Source organism: Aedes albopictus, chromosome 2 (assembly GCF_035046485.1).
Source record: "Aedes albopictus strain Foshan chromosome 2, AalbF5, whole genome shotgun sequence".
Classification (NCBI taxonomy): domain Eukaryota; kingdom Metazoa; phylum Arthropoda; class Insecta; order Diptera; family Culicidae; genus Aedes; species Aedes albopictus.
Window position 1 is genome coordinate 254,703,560 of NC_085137.1, and position 13,982 is coordinate 254,717,541.

Below are 13,982 nucleotides of genomic sequence, written 5' to 3' on the forward strand. Positions count from 1 at the left end.
CTTTGCACGAATCTGGCCTACTGGTCACTCCCACAGAAAATTTGAAAACAGCGAGCACAGTAAAAGTCAAATAATTTACGAGTTTTAAATTCTTAAATTCATACCAAGGGGTTGGAAACTCTGACACCTTGAATTGTGTCGAACGGTGTTCCTCGGGTGTTTTTGGGTGTTTCTGTGTGTTTGACAGCGTCTTTGACATATCTAAGCAAGACGTCAAATTTGTTCATCTTTTCCAATATTTCTGGCAACACCGCTTGATTGTTTTGTTTATCCTTGCGAAAAATAAGAATCCAGCAGTGAAATTACCACAAAAATATATTCTCAGAGCTACTGAAAATGAAAATTATCGCGGGTTATAAACAAGTGGCGAGACGAAGAGCCATTTTTTCTCCTCCGAGTTCTCCTCTTTTCAAGCGAATTGCTCCGCCATCTATTTCCGGGTCTATTTCATTAGACACAGTTGACTTGGAAGTGGGCTTCAGTGAGTGGAAATTCTGGGCCAAGGATCGCACGGTGGAATGACGATTACAAAAGGTAAAAATCCAGTTGAAATAATTCGATGTATTTATTCTATTTTTTTTCCATATCCGTATTCAGCTCTACCAGATTCGGAAGGAGATTGATTCATACAGAGGCTCATTCGAATCGAACGCCAGAAACTATATTTAAATCTTTCTGAGTTCACCAGTTTCTCCGTGTTAGTTGAAAAATTTGGGCCGGGTTTCTTTTCGACCATACCGTCCAAACCCCACTCATCAGAGCGGGAAAAATCAAAACAAAAAAATCATCAGACGTCAAAATTAGAAGGTTGCCGGAGAGCTGCGGGCGCTAGCATAAACAAATTTGTTCTTGCGTTAATTTATCGTAAAACTCATGTTAATTAAGTGAAATGCGAAGAAATAACATCAACATAGTGACCGCGTTGCTCAACCGTGAACATGCAGCACAGAAATTCCACCCCGCGTCGTTCAGGAAGATCGCCTTGGAGCTCGCCGAATACTCGCTTCTGGAGCGCTTGAGAAACCAGGATCTTTGTCAGGTACCTTCTTCCTTCCTTTTCCTATATGCTTCGTTATCACTGATGGCCTTCATCAACCGGGTGATGGCGGAACTTTGACCTAGTTTACAATAATCGCAACGGGTGAATGTTTTTCTTCAGCCGCTGGATGACCTCTCCAACGAAACCGAGTCGGTATTCAATGTGGAACAAAGCCACAATGGGTAAGTCACGGAATCGTTATTTTCTTCAATGTACTTGTAAATAAAAACACTATTCTGATAACAGGTGCTACGCTGCAACGGTACAGACTAACAAGAGCGTCAATATCTTTGAAGTTAGTTCGATGAAGAAGACAGGTAAGTACTAATGTAATAGGGTAAATTATTTTCAAGCGGTACTAACAATTTGGAAAGGATTGCCTTGTGATGACAAGATAACAAAACTATATGTCGTTAATGACTCTTGATGATTTATAGCGGAGTACCATACGAATGAGAGATCTGTATGGACACTGGCATTCCATCCGTCCAATCCAGCAATAATCGCATTTGGAACACTAGGAGGCAAGGTGTTCGTCTACGTGGATGGGGTGAGAATGTTCTTCGTCGAATGTCGTTTGTCACTGTGTTTCATGAATCGGAACTCTCCTTCTTTCAGAAAGAATCAGCATGGTTAGAGGAACCGGAACCTATCGCATCGCTCTGCTTCCATCCCATAGATAACTACTTGGTGCTGGCCAGTGGAAACGAAGTCACATTTTGGGACTGGTCGAATAATTCCATCATGAGCACAGGGACGACCTACAACGATTCAAAGTGTCGCTTTCTACGAATAACTAGCAGTTCCATGCTTGTGACGGGTATCTCGCAAACCCTTCTCTTTTCGTCGGCTTCGATAGGGAAAAACTTGACGAGCGTTGAGCCACAATATCTGATGGCTTCGTTCCTAAGAACGGTTAACTACATGCTCGATTGTTTGGAGCACGGCTGCACCATTGGGAACAGTTTCAATGCCGAGTTCAAGAAGCAGTTTTATCTCTGGAACCATCTACTGAAGGTAATCATAGACAAAACCAAGGAGCTTAGATGCTTCGTAAGCATTAAGACGGATGCAGAATGCACGGTAAGAAACTATAATCTTTTGCAGGAAATTCCAATGACTAAAATCTGTTCTTTCAGAAATCTTATCTCAACAAAACGCTAGTGATATTGAATCGTCGAATAGACAGCATTCTGGAGACTGTAGAACGGTCGGTGTTCAGACTCCTTCCGGATAGTGGCGGAAGTGTTGAACATGAGTATATCGAACAGTTTTGTCGGCTTCCTATGCTTTACTTCGAGCAAGTGTGCTCCAGTTATGTGGAGCAGATGTATAGCGGTTATATTAGGTAAGAACGGAATACAATTTATTTAATTCTAGCTGTCCCTGCAATCGTCGTACAGCCTGCCCACTGTGTTTTTTGACATACAGCTCCGCAAAGTAATTTGTTTGAGAGCCCCCTCTTGTCCACACCAAGCTAAGAACCTTGGGGGTTCACCGCATCTCGTAATTTCATTCGATGATGAGACAACCTCTGGTATGTCCACTAGTTCAATAGAACAAATTCAGAATTCTGAGGCCACGGAGACTGGCGATAATGAAAATGCTCCAGGGGTTCCTCATGTACGTTGTGCTGTTTCTTCCGGAATTATTACAATTAGTTCTTTGGTGAACGAAACACGGTCCCAGCCCATGGTAAATACGTCAAAACTCCCATAGCTACAAATTTAGCTGTTGCAAAACGGCACATGCAACAGCGAGCTTCTCAAAACGTTCCTGTTGCTCGACCAGCTCTTCAAAGCCCTCTGGTAAAATCAAGAAGGGGCGGGAACACCAAAAAAGTATCACCTCCAGGTTTCCAATTTTCGGTTGGAGATTTTCCGTCACTTCCAGGAGCATCTAAAACCCCAGTTGACCCAATTTTTCGCCCGGAAATCCAACAAACTATTCAACAGGAACGCCGACAGAATCCAGTCGACCTTTCCGGAAAATTGACTTTTTCTGGGATTGTGGATATCATCTTCGAAACTTTGAATATCTCACCCGCTATAAGAAGTTTAATAAACATGGCACTTCCTTTTGTGAAACCTCTTCTGCAGCAACTGGCTTCAAAATGGCCGATTCTTGAATCTGTCATATCTTTCGATGGCTAATTTGTCCAGTGAGGTCGGAGATATGATAGAAGTCCTACAGTGAAATTGTAAAGGCTTAATTAAAACATGGATGCTTTCACATTTTTAGTTGATGTTTGCCCTTCAAAAGACCAAAGGCAATTCAGCTGGCCCTGACGATATTGGATACCCAATGTTAAAAAATCTATCTATATTTGGTAAGCGTTATCTTCTCGAGAATATCAATCGTGAATGGGCCAACGGGACCATCCCAGAAGAATGGAAACATGGGCTAGTAATTCCGATTCCGAAAGGCACCGGACCAAGCAACACGGTTAAAAGCTATAGGCCAATCACTTTAACCAGCTGTGTGGCGAAAGTGATAGAACGAATGGCGAATCGTCGACTAGTCGAATTTCTTGAAATGAGTAAAAAACTTGACCCCAGGCAGCACGCATTTCGACCTGGCTTCGGTACTGGCACATACCTCGCTTCTCTGGGTCAAATTCTGGACGACGCCATGAGGCAAGGTGATCACGTTGAGTTAACCTCGCTGGACTTGGCCAAAGCCTACAATAGGGCATGGATGCCTGGAGTGTTGCGTCAATTGGCGGACTGGGGCATTACTGGAAATATGCTGAATTTTCTGCAAAACTACCTGTCTCACCGAACTTTCCAGGTCGCTATTGGTAATCATCGCTCGAAAACGGTTTGTGAAGAAACCGGAGTCCCACAAGGCTCCGTCATAGCCGTTACCCTGTTTCTCGTTGCCATGAACGGCATTTTCATCAGATTGCCGGCAGGCATTTTCATCCTAGTGTACGCTGACGACATTTTGCTGTTGGTGGTGGGCAAGCACCCTAAAATGATTCGTAGAAAGTTACAAGCAGCTGTATCTGCCGTCGGTAGGTGGGCAGCCCAGAGCGGGTTTGACATAGCAGCTGAAAAATGTGCAAGACTACACATCTGTGGAAGTAATCACAAACCGCCGAAGAGACCAGTGGCCATCAATGGTATTCCAATACCAATGCGGATGGCTTTCAAAATATTAGGAGTGACACTAGATCGCAGGTTGAATTTCCAAAACCATTTCAAAAACGTCAAAGATAGTTGTAAAAACAGGTTGAATCTCATTAGGGCGATATCTGGGCGACGTACACGTAGCGACCGGATTACAAGGTTCCGTGTAGCCGATGCCATCATTGCAAGCAGAATCCTGTACGGCATAGAAATCACTGGTCGCGCTTCAGATGAACTTCTACGCATACTCGAGCCCACTTTCAATAAAACGATCAGAATCATCTCAGGACTATTGCGATTTACACCAGCCCCAGCAGCCTGCTCGGAAATGGGAATCCTGCCACTCGAATTCAAGCTAGCGCTTACACTCTGTAACCGAGCGATCAGTTTCCTGGAGCGTACCAAAGCTAACAGGAACCTTGGCTTCCTTTCCTATCAAGCCAATCGTGTCCTGCAGACTCTGGTTAATTGCCGGCTCCCCCCGGTGGCTGCGCTTCACCGCGTCGGGCCAAGAAGCTGGTTAGCGAAGAATATCTTTATTGACAACTATATCAAAACAAAATTCAGGAGAAATTCCAACCCCAGTCAAGTACAAGCTCATGTCAAAGAGAGAATCAGCCAGAAATACGCCCTGGCAGATGTCAGATTCACAGATGGCTCCAAAAGGAACAACTCTGTGGGTGCTGGAATTTTCGCCAATGGGATCAGTGAATCCCACAAACTTCCGAACATCTGCTCTGTTTTCTCAGCAGAAACAGCAGCGATTTTTCGAGCAATATCTCTACCGAGCGATGTTCCAATTCTAGTGGTTACTGATACAGCGAGCGCATTGCAGGCTATTGAATCCCCGACAAACAGGCACCCATTTATACAATGGATACATAGCACGATGGAAGAACAAAATAAAGATGTTACATTTCTCTGGGTTCCTGGTCACTGCGGTATACAGGGTAACGAAAAGGCGGACGCACTGGCAAACCTCGGCCGGCAAAGTCGTCTGCTAACACCAACGTCACCAGCTGATGACGTACGTTTGTGGGTCAAAAACGTCATCTGGGACTCTTGGGCCCAGCGTTGGAATAGAGACCGTACATGTTTTGCCAGAAAAATAAAACCAACCGTCGAACGATGGGAAGACCTAACATCCCGGAGAGAGCAAGTGATCCTCTCCCGACTACGCACGGGTCATACTAGACTCTCGCACAATATGAGCGGAAGAGGCGATTTCAAAATACTCTGCGAAAACTGCAACACCCACAACTCTGTTGAACATTTCATCGTCAACTGTCCGACCCTGGAAAACCTCCGTATAAAACATAATATTACGTGCATCCAGACAGCACTCAGTCCACAAAAAACTGGACAAACCGCTTTACTAGACTTTCTAAAGGATGCAAAACTATACGACGCTATATAGCTAAAACTACAACCTCGGCAAAACCTATGACGACCCCAGCAAGAATAAGGATAAGAGATGGATACCGGAACAACTACAGAAATTTCTTCGAAATTTGAAGCCTTTGCTTTAAAACAAAATCCCATCTGGACTGAGAGTTTTGTAAATGAAATGTAGCAGTTATCATTGCCAGCTTCCCTTCCCCCTGACTATGAATCAGGTTTCCTTTCCCAAAACACCCTATCCTCACTTAGCACAGAGATGAACCAGCCCAGGGCTGAAAATCTCTTTAATAAAGATAAAAAAAAAAAAAAAACATTTTTAGTTCGTTCACAGTACACGTTGTGACATATTTGCGCTTAGTGAAACATGGCTTACTTCCGATTAAGATATCTCCTTCGACGATTTTAATATTATACGTTGTGATCGAGGGGATGGATATGGAGGGGTGATGTTGGGGATCAAAAAGCTCCATTCCTTTTATAGAATTAATTTCCCCCCGATGAGCGACACTGAAATAGTTGCATGTCACGTTACTAAGGTAAAAGTTTCAGTGTAGCCAGTGTGTACATACCGCTCAGCGCTAGAGTATCTCGAAGAGATTTTGCGCAAATATGCTGTGCTCTGCCTGTGCCTTGGTTGATCCTAAGAGATTTTAATGCACACGGGACAGCCTGGGTGTCTCCGAAGGACGACAATCGCGCAACCCTGATATATGACCTCTGCGACTATTTTAATTTAACAATTTTGAACTCCGGGGAAGCAACGCGAATTAAACCTTTAGATCCTCCAAGCATGTTAGATCTCTCAATATGTTCGAATTCACTATCATTGGATTGCACATGGATTGTAATTCAGGATCCCCATGGTAGTGATCATCTGCCAATCAAAATTTCAGTTACCAATGATTCGTGTCAGGCTCGTCAGATCGACGTCGCATATGACCTCACGAAGCATATCGACTGGGGTAAATATGCTGAATTGGTCTCAGAAGGCGAGCAGTCGGTTGACGTTCTTTCACCGCAGGAAAAATACCAATTCTTTTCCGAGTTAATCGTCGAAAGTGCTCTTCAAGCGCAGCTTAGGCCGGTTCCGGGTTCTTCGATACAGCGAAGACCCCCACACTGTGGTGGGATGAAGAATGTACCGGAGCCTATCGCGAAAGATCCACCGCGTTTAAAACCTACCGGAAGCGCGGTACACGGGAGAATTACGAGTGGTATTCCTCCCTTTACAACAAATTCACTAATCTCGTGAAGGCGAAGAAACGTGGTTATTGGAGCAATTTCGTCAACGGTTTATCGCGGGAGACGTCCAGGCGGACTCTCTGGACGGTGGAAAGGAGAATGTGCAACGCGGTATCGATAAATGAGGATCGAGAAAGCTCACCTCGATGGATTTTCGAATTCGCAAAGAAAGTTTGTCCGGATTCGGTCCAAGTACAAGCGAATATTCGTCGTTATCCACCCGAAAGGAATGCGATGGATTCACCCTTTTCGATGCTATAATTCTCACTCGCGCTTCTGTTATGTAACTGTGGAACTTAGATTGTAACTCTGCCTCAAGAATGTATCGAATAAAATTCAACTTGCTCAAAAGCCTCCCAGACGTCGCGAAGAGGTGCTTGTTGAATTTGTTCAATCTATTCTTGGAAAGCAACAATGTTCCGGATGACTAGAGACGAGTGAGGGTGTCGGTAGTACGACATCTGTTCCCATGTCTATGGACGGCCATGAGAGAGGAGAGTAAATTGTATTAATATATTGTTCCCCAGTCCACTGTTAAACGTCCGTGAATATAGAGTATAATTGTATCGCTCCGTTTGCCACTGATTTACGCGGTCTCCGAAAGTACCCCGGGTAATAGTTCTGTCCCCGCCGGTAGTGATCTTCCTGGTGATTCCGCTGCCCGAATCTGTCCGTTGTGACTGTTTGTCCTACAGAGGGTTATTGCCATTCAAAAGCCCGGGAAGCCCCCGTCGGATCACAACTCGTACCGTCCTATTGCGATTGTTGCCAACACTGGCAGCACTGGCGATGAAGGCCAGCTCGAAGTCCCTCGTCCTATCACAGCGAATGACAGTGTGAATGTCAACTGATGAGCACTAAGAGGATAGTGGGGGAAAGAAGCTGTCATTGCAGGTGTTTTCGATGGAACAAGGATCGGTAGAGCAAAACTATTTGCGAAGCAAACGTGGTCAAAATTAAAATTGTATGAATTATTGCTATTTATTGTACCTTCAGTGGAATTCATTGCGTAGGTGAGAGGTAGAATTTGTTTAGTAGAGAGCTTTTACCTACAAGCGTAAGTTTTGATGTTTATCCCCTGAATAACTAATCCTAATAGTGGAATTGGAATTATAGGTTACCCTACCTACAGCTATAAACCCACGAAGGGTCAAAATCGTTATTTTTGTTGGATTTATTCCTTGAATTAGGCGACTGAATTGTAAGTACCCACATAATTAGCCAAGATAAAGCGAGCATTAATAAAAATTTATTTAGCTTTAAGATATCGCACCAGAAAACCGGCGTATCTCTAAAGAGGTCCGAAAGAAGATCCAACAAAAGCTTAAAGAATTCATCTCGATCATCGACTGACGGCATGCCAGAGACAGACCGTTTCGATTGTAAGATCTGCCGAAGGTCGAACAACGTTGATGATATGGTGTTCTGCGCTGTATGTGAACATTGGTTTCACTACCGGTGTGTGGGCGTGACGTCAACCGTGGCCAACGAAAGCTGGATGTGTGCAGGATGTTCAGCTCTACCATCATCAACTCGGATCGGCGATCCGGGAGCAAACGAAGCCGGAGCGGCTGCATCCGGCGACAATGTGGCAGGTGTTTCTATAGTCACAACAGCGGCTACACCATCACCTTCGGTAAGCGTATCATTTCCTATGGCACCTTTAGCGACTGGCCTACCAGCAACAACGACGTTTTCCTTCGCGACACTGGCTACCCCTCCTGGGATGATACCGGCTGTTACGGGCGGCCTTTGTGGTTGGCCACCAGCAACGTCGGCTGCTGCAATAGGTGTAATTAGTTCTGGTCAGGATGTACTAACAGAGCAGGCACGAGCAAGCCTGCAGTGGATTCAGGATCATCGGAGGATGCTCGAGCAACAAATGGAGGAAAATAACAAGTGTGAAATGGAAAGAAGGAAAGCGATGCTGGGAGAGATCACGAACAACGCCATGCGGGAAGTGCTCTATAATAGCTCGATGCCAAACAGTTTCAATATGCAATCTGTTGGGAACTGTGGAGGAGGGGATTGGCTGGGAAGGATGATCAGCGAGATGGAGAGTCTCTCGATCGGCCCAGCGGGCGCGATGGTGAACGCAACTACCTCGGCCACATCGGTCTCCAACAATAGCTCCACTCCAACATCAGCGAGCTTCGCCAACCGAAACATGTTTGATCCATCATCGTCGTCGATACTTCTCGGAGAGTTGAACAGTTCGGCGGTTCCTCCCGGAGCGATTCCACCAATCCAATCTACTACGCGGACACCTCCACCTTTGTCCAGTTATCCGCAGTTCGAAATGGTCCACTCCCGTCACCCGACTCTTATTCCACCTAGCACTTTTCCGCTATGTACTCGTGTGCCAACAATGTCGAGCGTAGGGAATTCCGCTTTAACGAGCGTAGTATCGGCTTGTCCCACTGTACCGACTGCAGCGATTCCCCATACACAACCTTTCGTGGGATCGCCACCGAACCCAATCGCTCCCAGAATTGAAGCTATACCGTTTTCTCAACCTTCGTTAAGAACCTATGCTGGAGTTAATCCAAGCCCGCCCTCTCCGTCACAGTATCAGATGGGCCCAACGCAACAGCAGCTTTTGGCGAGACAGGTCATGCCAAAAGAACTTCCACCGTTTCGCGGAGATCCGGAGGATTGGCCACTCTTTTATACTGCTTACGTCAACTCGACGAACGCGTGCGGCTATTCTGATGTAGAGAATTTGGCCCGACTACAAAGAGCACTACAAGGAAAAGCGTTCGACGCGGTGAAGAGCCGCCTGCTCCTTCCGTCATGCGTACCTCAGGTTCTGTCCACCCTGTACATGTTGTACGGAAGGCCAGAGCTGATTATCCAGACGCTGCTGGACAAGGTTCGAGAGACTCCAGCACCGAGAACAGATAGGCTGGAAACACTGATTTCATTTGGAATGGCGGTCCAGAGTTTGTGTGACCACATCGAAGCCACAGGACAAATAGCACACCTCTACAACCCAGTTTTGCTGCGGGAATTAGTCGACAAAATTCCGGCACAACAACGTTTGAATTGGGCGCTATACAAACAACAGTTCGCCGCTGTCGATTTGCGAACATTCGCAGGCTACATGTCGATGCTGGTAGCAGCTGCCTCCGACGTTACGATTACCACGGACAGCAAGCAGTCACGTGGAGGTCGTGGGGATCGTGCCAGAGAGAAGAACTTTCTCAATGCTCATTCCACCTGCGAACCGCCCTGTAAAGACTACGAACAAGAAGATGCAGCGTACAAGAAGGAAAACAGGGAGATTCTATGCTTGGCGTGCAACCGAAGCGGCCATAAGTTGAAAGACTGTGCTTCGTTTAAGGATTGGAACCCTGATAACCGCTGGAAGACAGTACTAGAACATCACCTCTGCCGAACATGTCTAGGGAAACATGGGCGGCGTCCTTGCAAGCTGCAAACTCGTTGTGGAGTGGGAGAGTGTCAACAACGTCACCATCAATTGCTACACGCTGGAGCACCGAAGCAATCCACAAATAAGGAGCCCCAGGAGTCTACAGAGCTGGGTGAGGGTTCTGGAAAAGGGCTGAACGCGCACCATACTACTAAAAAATCGACACTTTTCCGAATTCTCCCAGTAAATCTGTTCTGGAATGGAAAATCCGTAGAAACGTTCGCTTTTCTGGATGATGGTTCGGATATGACTTTGATCGAGCAGTCGATTGCTGAACGCTTGGGGATTGACGATGGTGAACCACTCCCCCTCTGCCTGTCATGGACCAGCAATGTAACTCGTCAAGAACCAAAGTCACAAAGAATTCGCCTGGAGATCTCCGGAAAGGGGAAACACGAACGATTCACTCTCGATGATACAAGAACGGTAGCGAGCCTCAACCTTCCGAAGCAAATGCTGAATTATGGTGATTTGGCCAGGCAATACCCATATCTTCGAGGTTTACCTGTTTGCAGCTACGAATCTGCTACACCAGGTATCCTGATCGGATCAAATAATGCCAGCTTGATTGCGACACTAAAACTGCGCGAAGGGAAGTTAGGCGATCCGTTGGCCAGCAAAACTAGGCTCGGTTGGTCGATCTATGGGTACACAGCGAAGGAATGTAAAGCGCACAACTTCATGCTGCACGTATGCGAATGTCGACAAGAATGCCCAGGGGACCAAGAATTACACGACCTCGTCAAGCGGCATTTCGCGATCGAAAGTGTGGGCGTTTCAGCGGACAAGGGACCGGAACCAGAAGAGGACAATCGTGCCCGCCGGATTCTCGAAGAAACAACTAAGCGTATTTCGAATAGATACGAGACGGGGCTGTTGTGGCGACATGATCGTGTAATATTCCCCAATAGCTTTCCAATGGCCATGCGTCGTTTAGAATGTTTCGAGCGAAGATTGGGACGAGACAGCGAACTGCAGGCGAGCGTGCGACGGCAAATCGATGAGTACCTGGAGAACAACTACATTCACGAGTTGACGGCGCGGGAAATCGAGGTCGCGGATCCTGAGCGTGTATGGTACTTACCATTGGGCGCGGTAAAAAACCCGAAGAAGCCGAATAAGATCAGACTTGTTTGGGATGCTGCGGCAAAAGTCGGGAATGTTTCCTTGAACAGCATGCTCCTCAAGGGTCCGGATTTGTTGACGCCTTTGTCTTCGGTGCTTTGTGGTTTTCGAGAGCGCCGTATTGCAGTGTGCGGTGACCTCAAGCAAATGTTTCACCAATTTAGGATTCGCCAACAGGACGTGCACAGTCAACGGTTTCTGTATATAGAAGATCCCTCACAACCGGTCAAGATATTTGTACTCGACGTTGGTAGCTTTGGCGCTACCTGCTCCCCTTGCCAAGCTCAATATATCAAGAACATGAACGCTAAACAATACGAAACCGATTTCCCTGAGGCTACGAAGGCTATTCTAAAAAAGCACTATGTCGACGATTACCTCGACAGTTTCGACACGGAAGCGGAGGCAATCAAGGTCACACTCGGAGTGAAGGAAGTTCACGCACGCGGAGGATTCGAGATCAGAAATTGGCACTCAAATTCGAATGTGCTTTTGCAACGGGTCGGGGAACCCAAACAAGTACGTACAACGCCTATCAGTATCGACGCAGGAGGCGAAGCGGAACGAGTTTTGGGGCTCCTATGGTTACCAGAAGAGGACGTTCTCGCCTTTGCCACCGGACTGCCATTGGACGAGATTACGCCAACAAAACGGAATATTCTACGTAGCGTCATGAGTCTATTCGACTCTCAAGGCATCCTATCCCATATCACAATCCAGGGAAGGATGATTATTCAGGACACCTGGCGTAATCAAATGCAGTGGGATGACGTTGTCGACGAGAACATCTGCGCCCGTTGGATTCGATGGACCAAGCTAATCAGGAAGGTTGGTCAGATGAAACTCAGCAGGGCCTACTTTCCGCAATTTTCCACCAACGAGATCGGATCGGTTGATCTACACATCTTTGCAGACGCCAGTGAGGAAGCGTATGCTTGCACGGCCTACTTTCGGGTCGTGATCAATGGAATGGTACACGTGGCACTCGTGATGGCGAAAGCAAAGGTAGCACCGCTAAAATCATTGTCGGTACCCCGTCTGGAGCTTATGGGTGCATTGTTGGGAGCAAGGCTGGCAAAGGCAGTTGAGGAGTATCACTCATTCCCGATTCGTCGCCGAGTATTGTGGACAGATTCGAAAACAACGTTGGCCTGGATTCAATCGCATCACCGACGATATCGACAATTTGTTGCATTTCGAGTGGGGGAAATTCTTAACAAAACCGAGGCCAGCGAGTGGAAGTATGTTCCCACACAGCAGAACCCTGCCGACGAAGCAACCAAATGGGGAAAAGGGCCCAGTACGGATGTCACATCCCGTTGGTTTCGCGGACCCGAATTCCTCTACAGAGATGAAACGGAATGGCCAGAACAGAATTCTACGGAGATGGTGGCGACAGAAGAAGAATTGCGTCCCTGTTTGGTGCATCAACAGTTCATCGAGGATGTCTACCAGATCAGTAATTTCTCCAAATGGAGTCGTCTGTTGCGAACAGTCGCATATGTACATCGTTACGCTGACAACTGCTACCGAAAAAGCAAAAAACAACCACCAGTTGGCGGATCGCTAACACAAGAAGAGTTCCTGAAAGCGGAGAACCATCTTTGGCGTGTGGTGCAATCAGCATCGTATCCGGCAGAGGTAGCTGTTTTGAAGCTGGGAAGGACACATTCGAAAAAAGTTATCGGGAAGACCAGTCCAATTTACAAGTTGTCGCCGTTTTTGGACCAGAACGGCGTGATGCGGGTCGACAGCCGTATCGGAGCCGTCCCGTACGTGACATATGATTTTAAGTTTCCAATCATCTTGCCCCGCCACCATCACCTCACGAAGCTGATCGTTGATTGGTACCACTGTCGATATTTACACGCTAACCATGCCACGGTACACAATGAAGTTCGGCAGAGGTTTCACGTCTCCCATCTTCGCGTTGTAATACGGCAAGTGGTGAAGGAATGTTTGACCTGTACGATTGCCAAAGCACTACCAACAACACCTAGGATGGCTCCGTTGCCAGAATCACGTCTCGCAGCCATGGAGCGGCCTTTCTCCTATGTCGGCCTAGATTATTTTGGACCAATTCCGGTTCGAGTCGGTCGCAGCTGTGTCAAACGTTGGGTCGCACTCTTTACGTGCCTCACAGTGAGGGCCATACACCTGGAGGTCGTCCATTCCCTGTCGACAGAGTCATGTAAAATGGCGGTTCGAAGATTCGTAGCTCGACGCGGATCGCCCACCGAAATTCGATCGGATAACGGTACAAATTTTCAAGGGGCCAGCAGGGAGCTGCGGAAAGAGATAGGATCGATCGGTCGAAAGCTAGCAGAGACCTTCACTAACTCAAACACCAGGTGGATATTCAACCCACCTTCAGCGCCACACTTTGGCGGCTCATGGGAGCGCCTTGTACGATCCGTCAAGGCAGCGCTCGGAACACTGTGTACCGAGCGGAATCCAGATGATGAAACCTTGTTGACGGTCGTTGTGGAAGCGGAATCTATAATAAACTCCAGACCGCTTACAACCATCCCATTGGAAAATGAAAACCAGGATGCATTGACTCCAAATCACTTCATCCTCCTAAGTTCCAGTGGAATCCTTCAGCCACCTA

At 46.9% G+C, this 13,982-nt stretch overlaps 1 protein-coding gene across 1 annotated transcript in view; it reads left to right on the forward strand.

Moving 5' to 3' along the window:
- Positions 1-743: 743 nt before the first annotated feature.
- LOC109427912 (uncharacterized) overlaps positions 744-13,982 on the forward strand; it is a 36,619-nt gene continuing 23,380 nt past the window's right edge. Inside the window, exons 1-6 of the mRNA XM_029872511.2 lie at positions 744-1,039; positions 1,160-1,221; positions 1,286-1,356; positions 1,477-1,589; positions 1,658-2,122; positions 2,179-2,387. Of these exons, the coding sequence (XP_029728371.2) occupies positions 890-1,039; positions 1,160-1,221; positions 1,286-1,356; positions 1,477-1,589; positions 1,658-2,122; positions 2,179-2,387 (1,070 nt within the window). The 5' untranslated portion in view covers positions 744-889. The remainder of the gene's footprint in view (positions 1,040-1,159; positions 1,222-1,285; positions 1,357-1,476; positions 1,590-1,657; positions 2,123-2,178; positions 2,388-13,982) is intronic.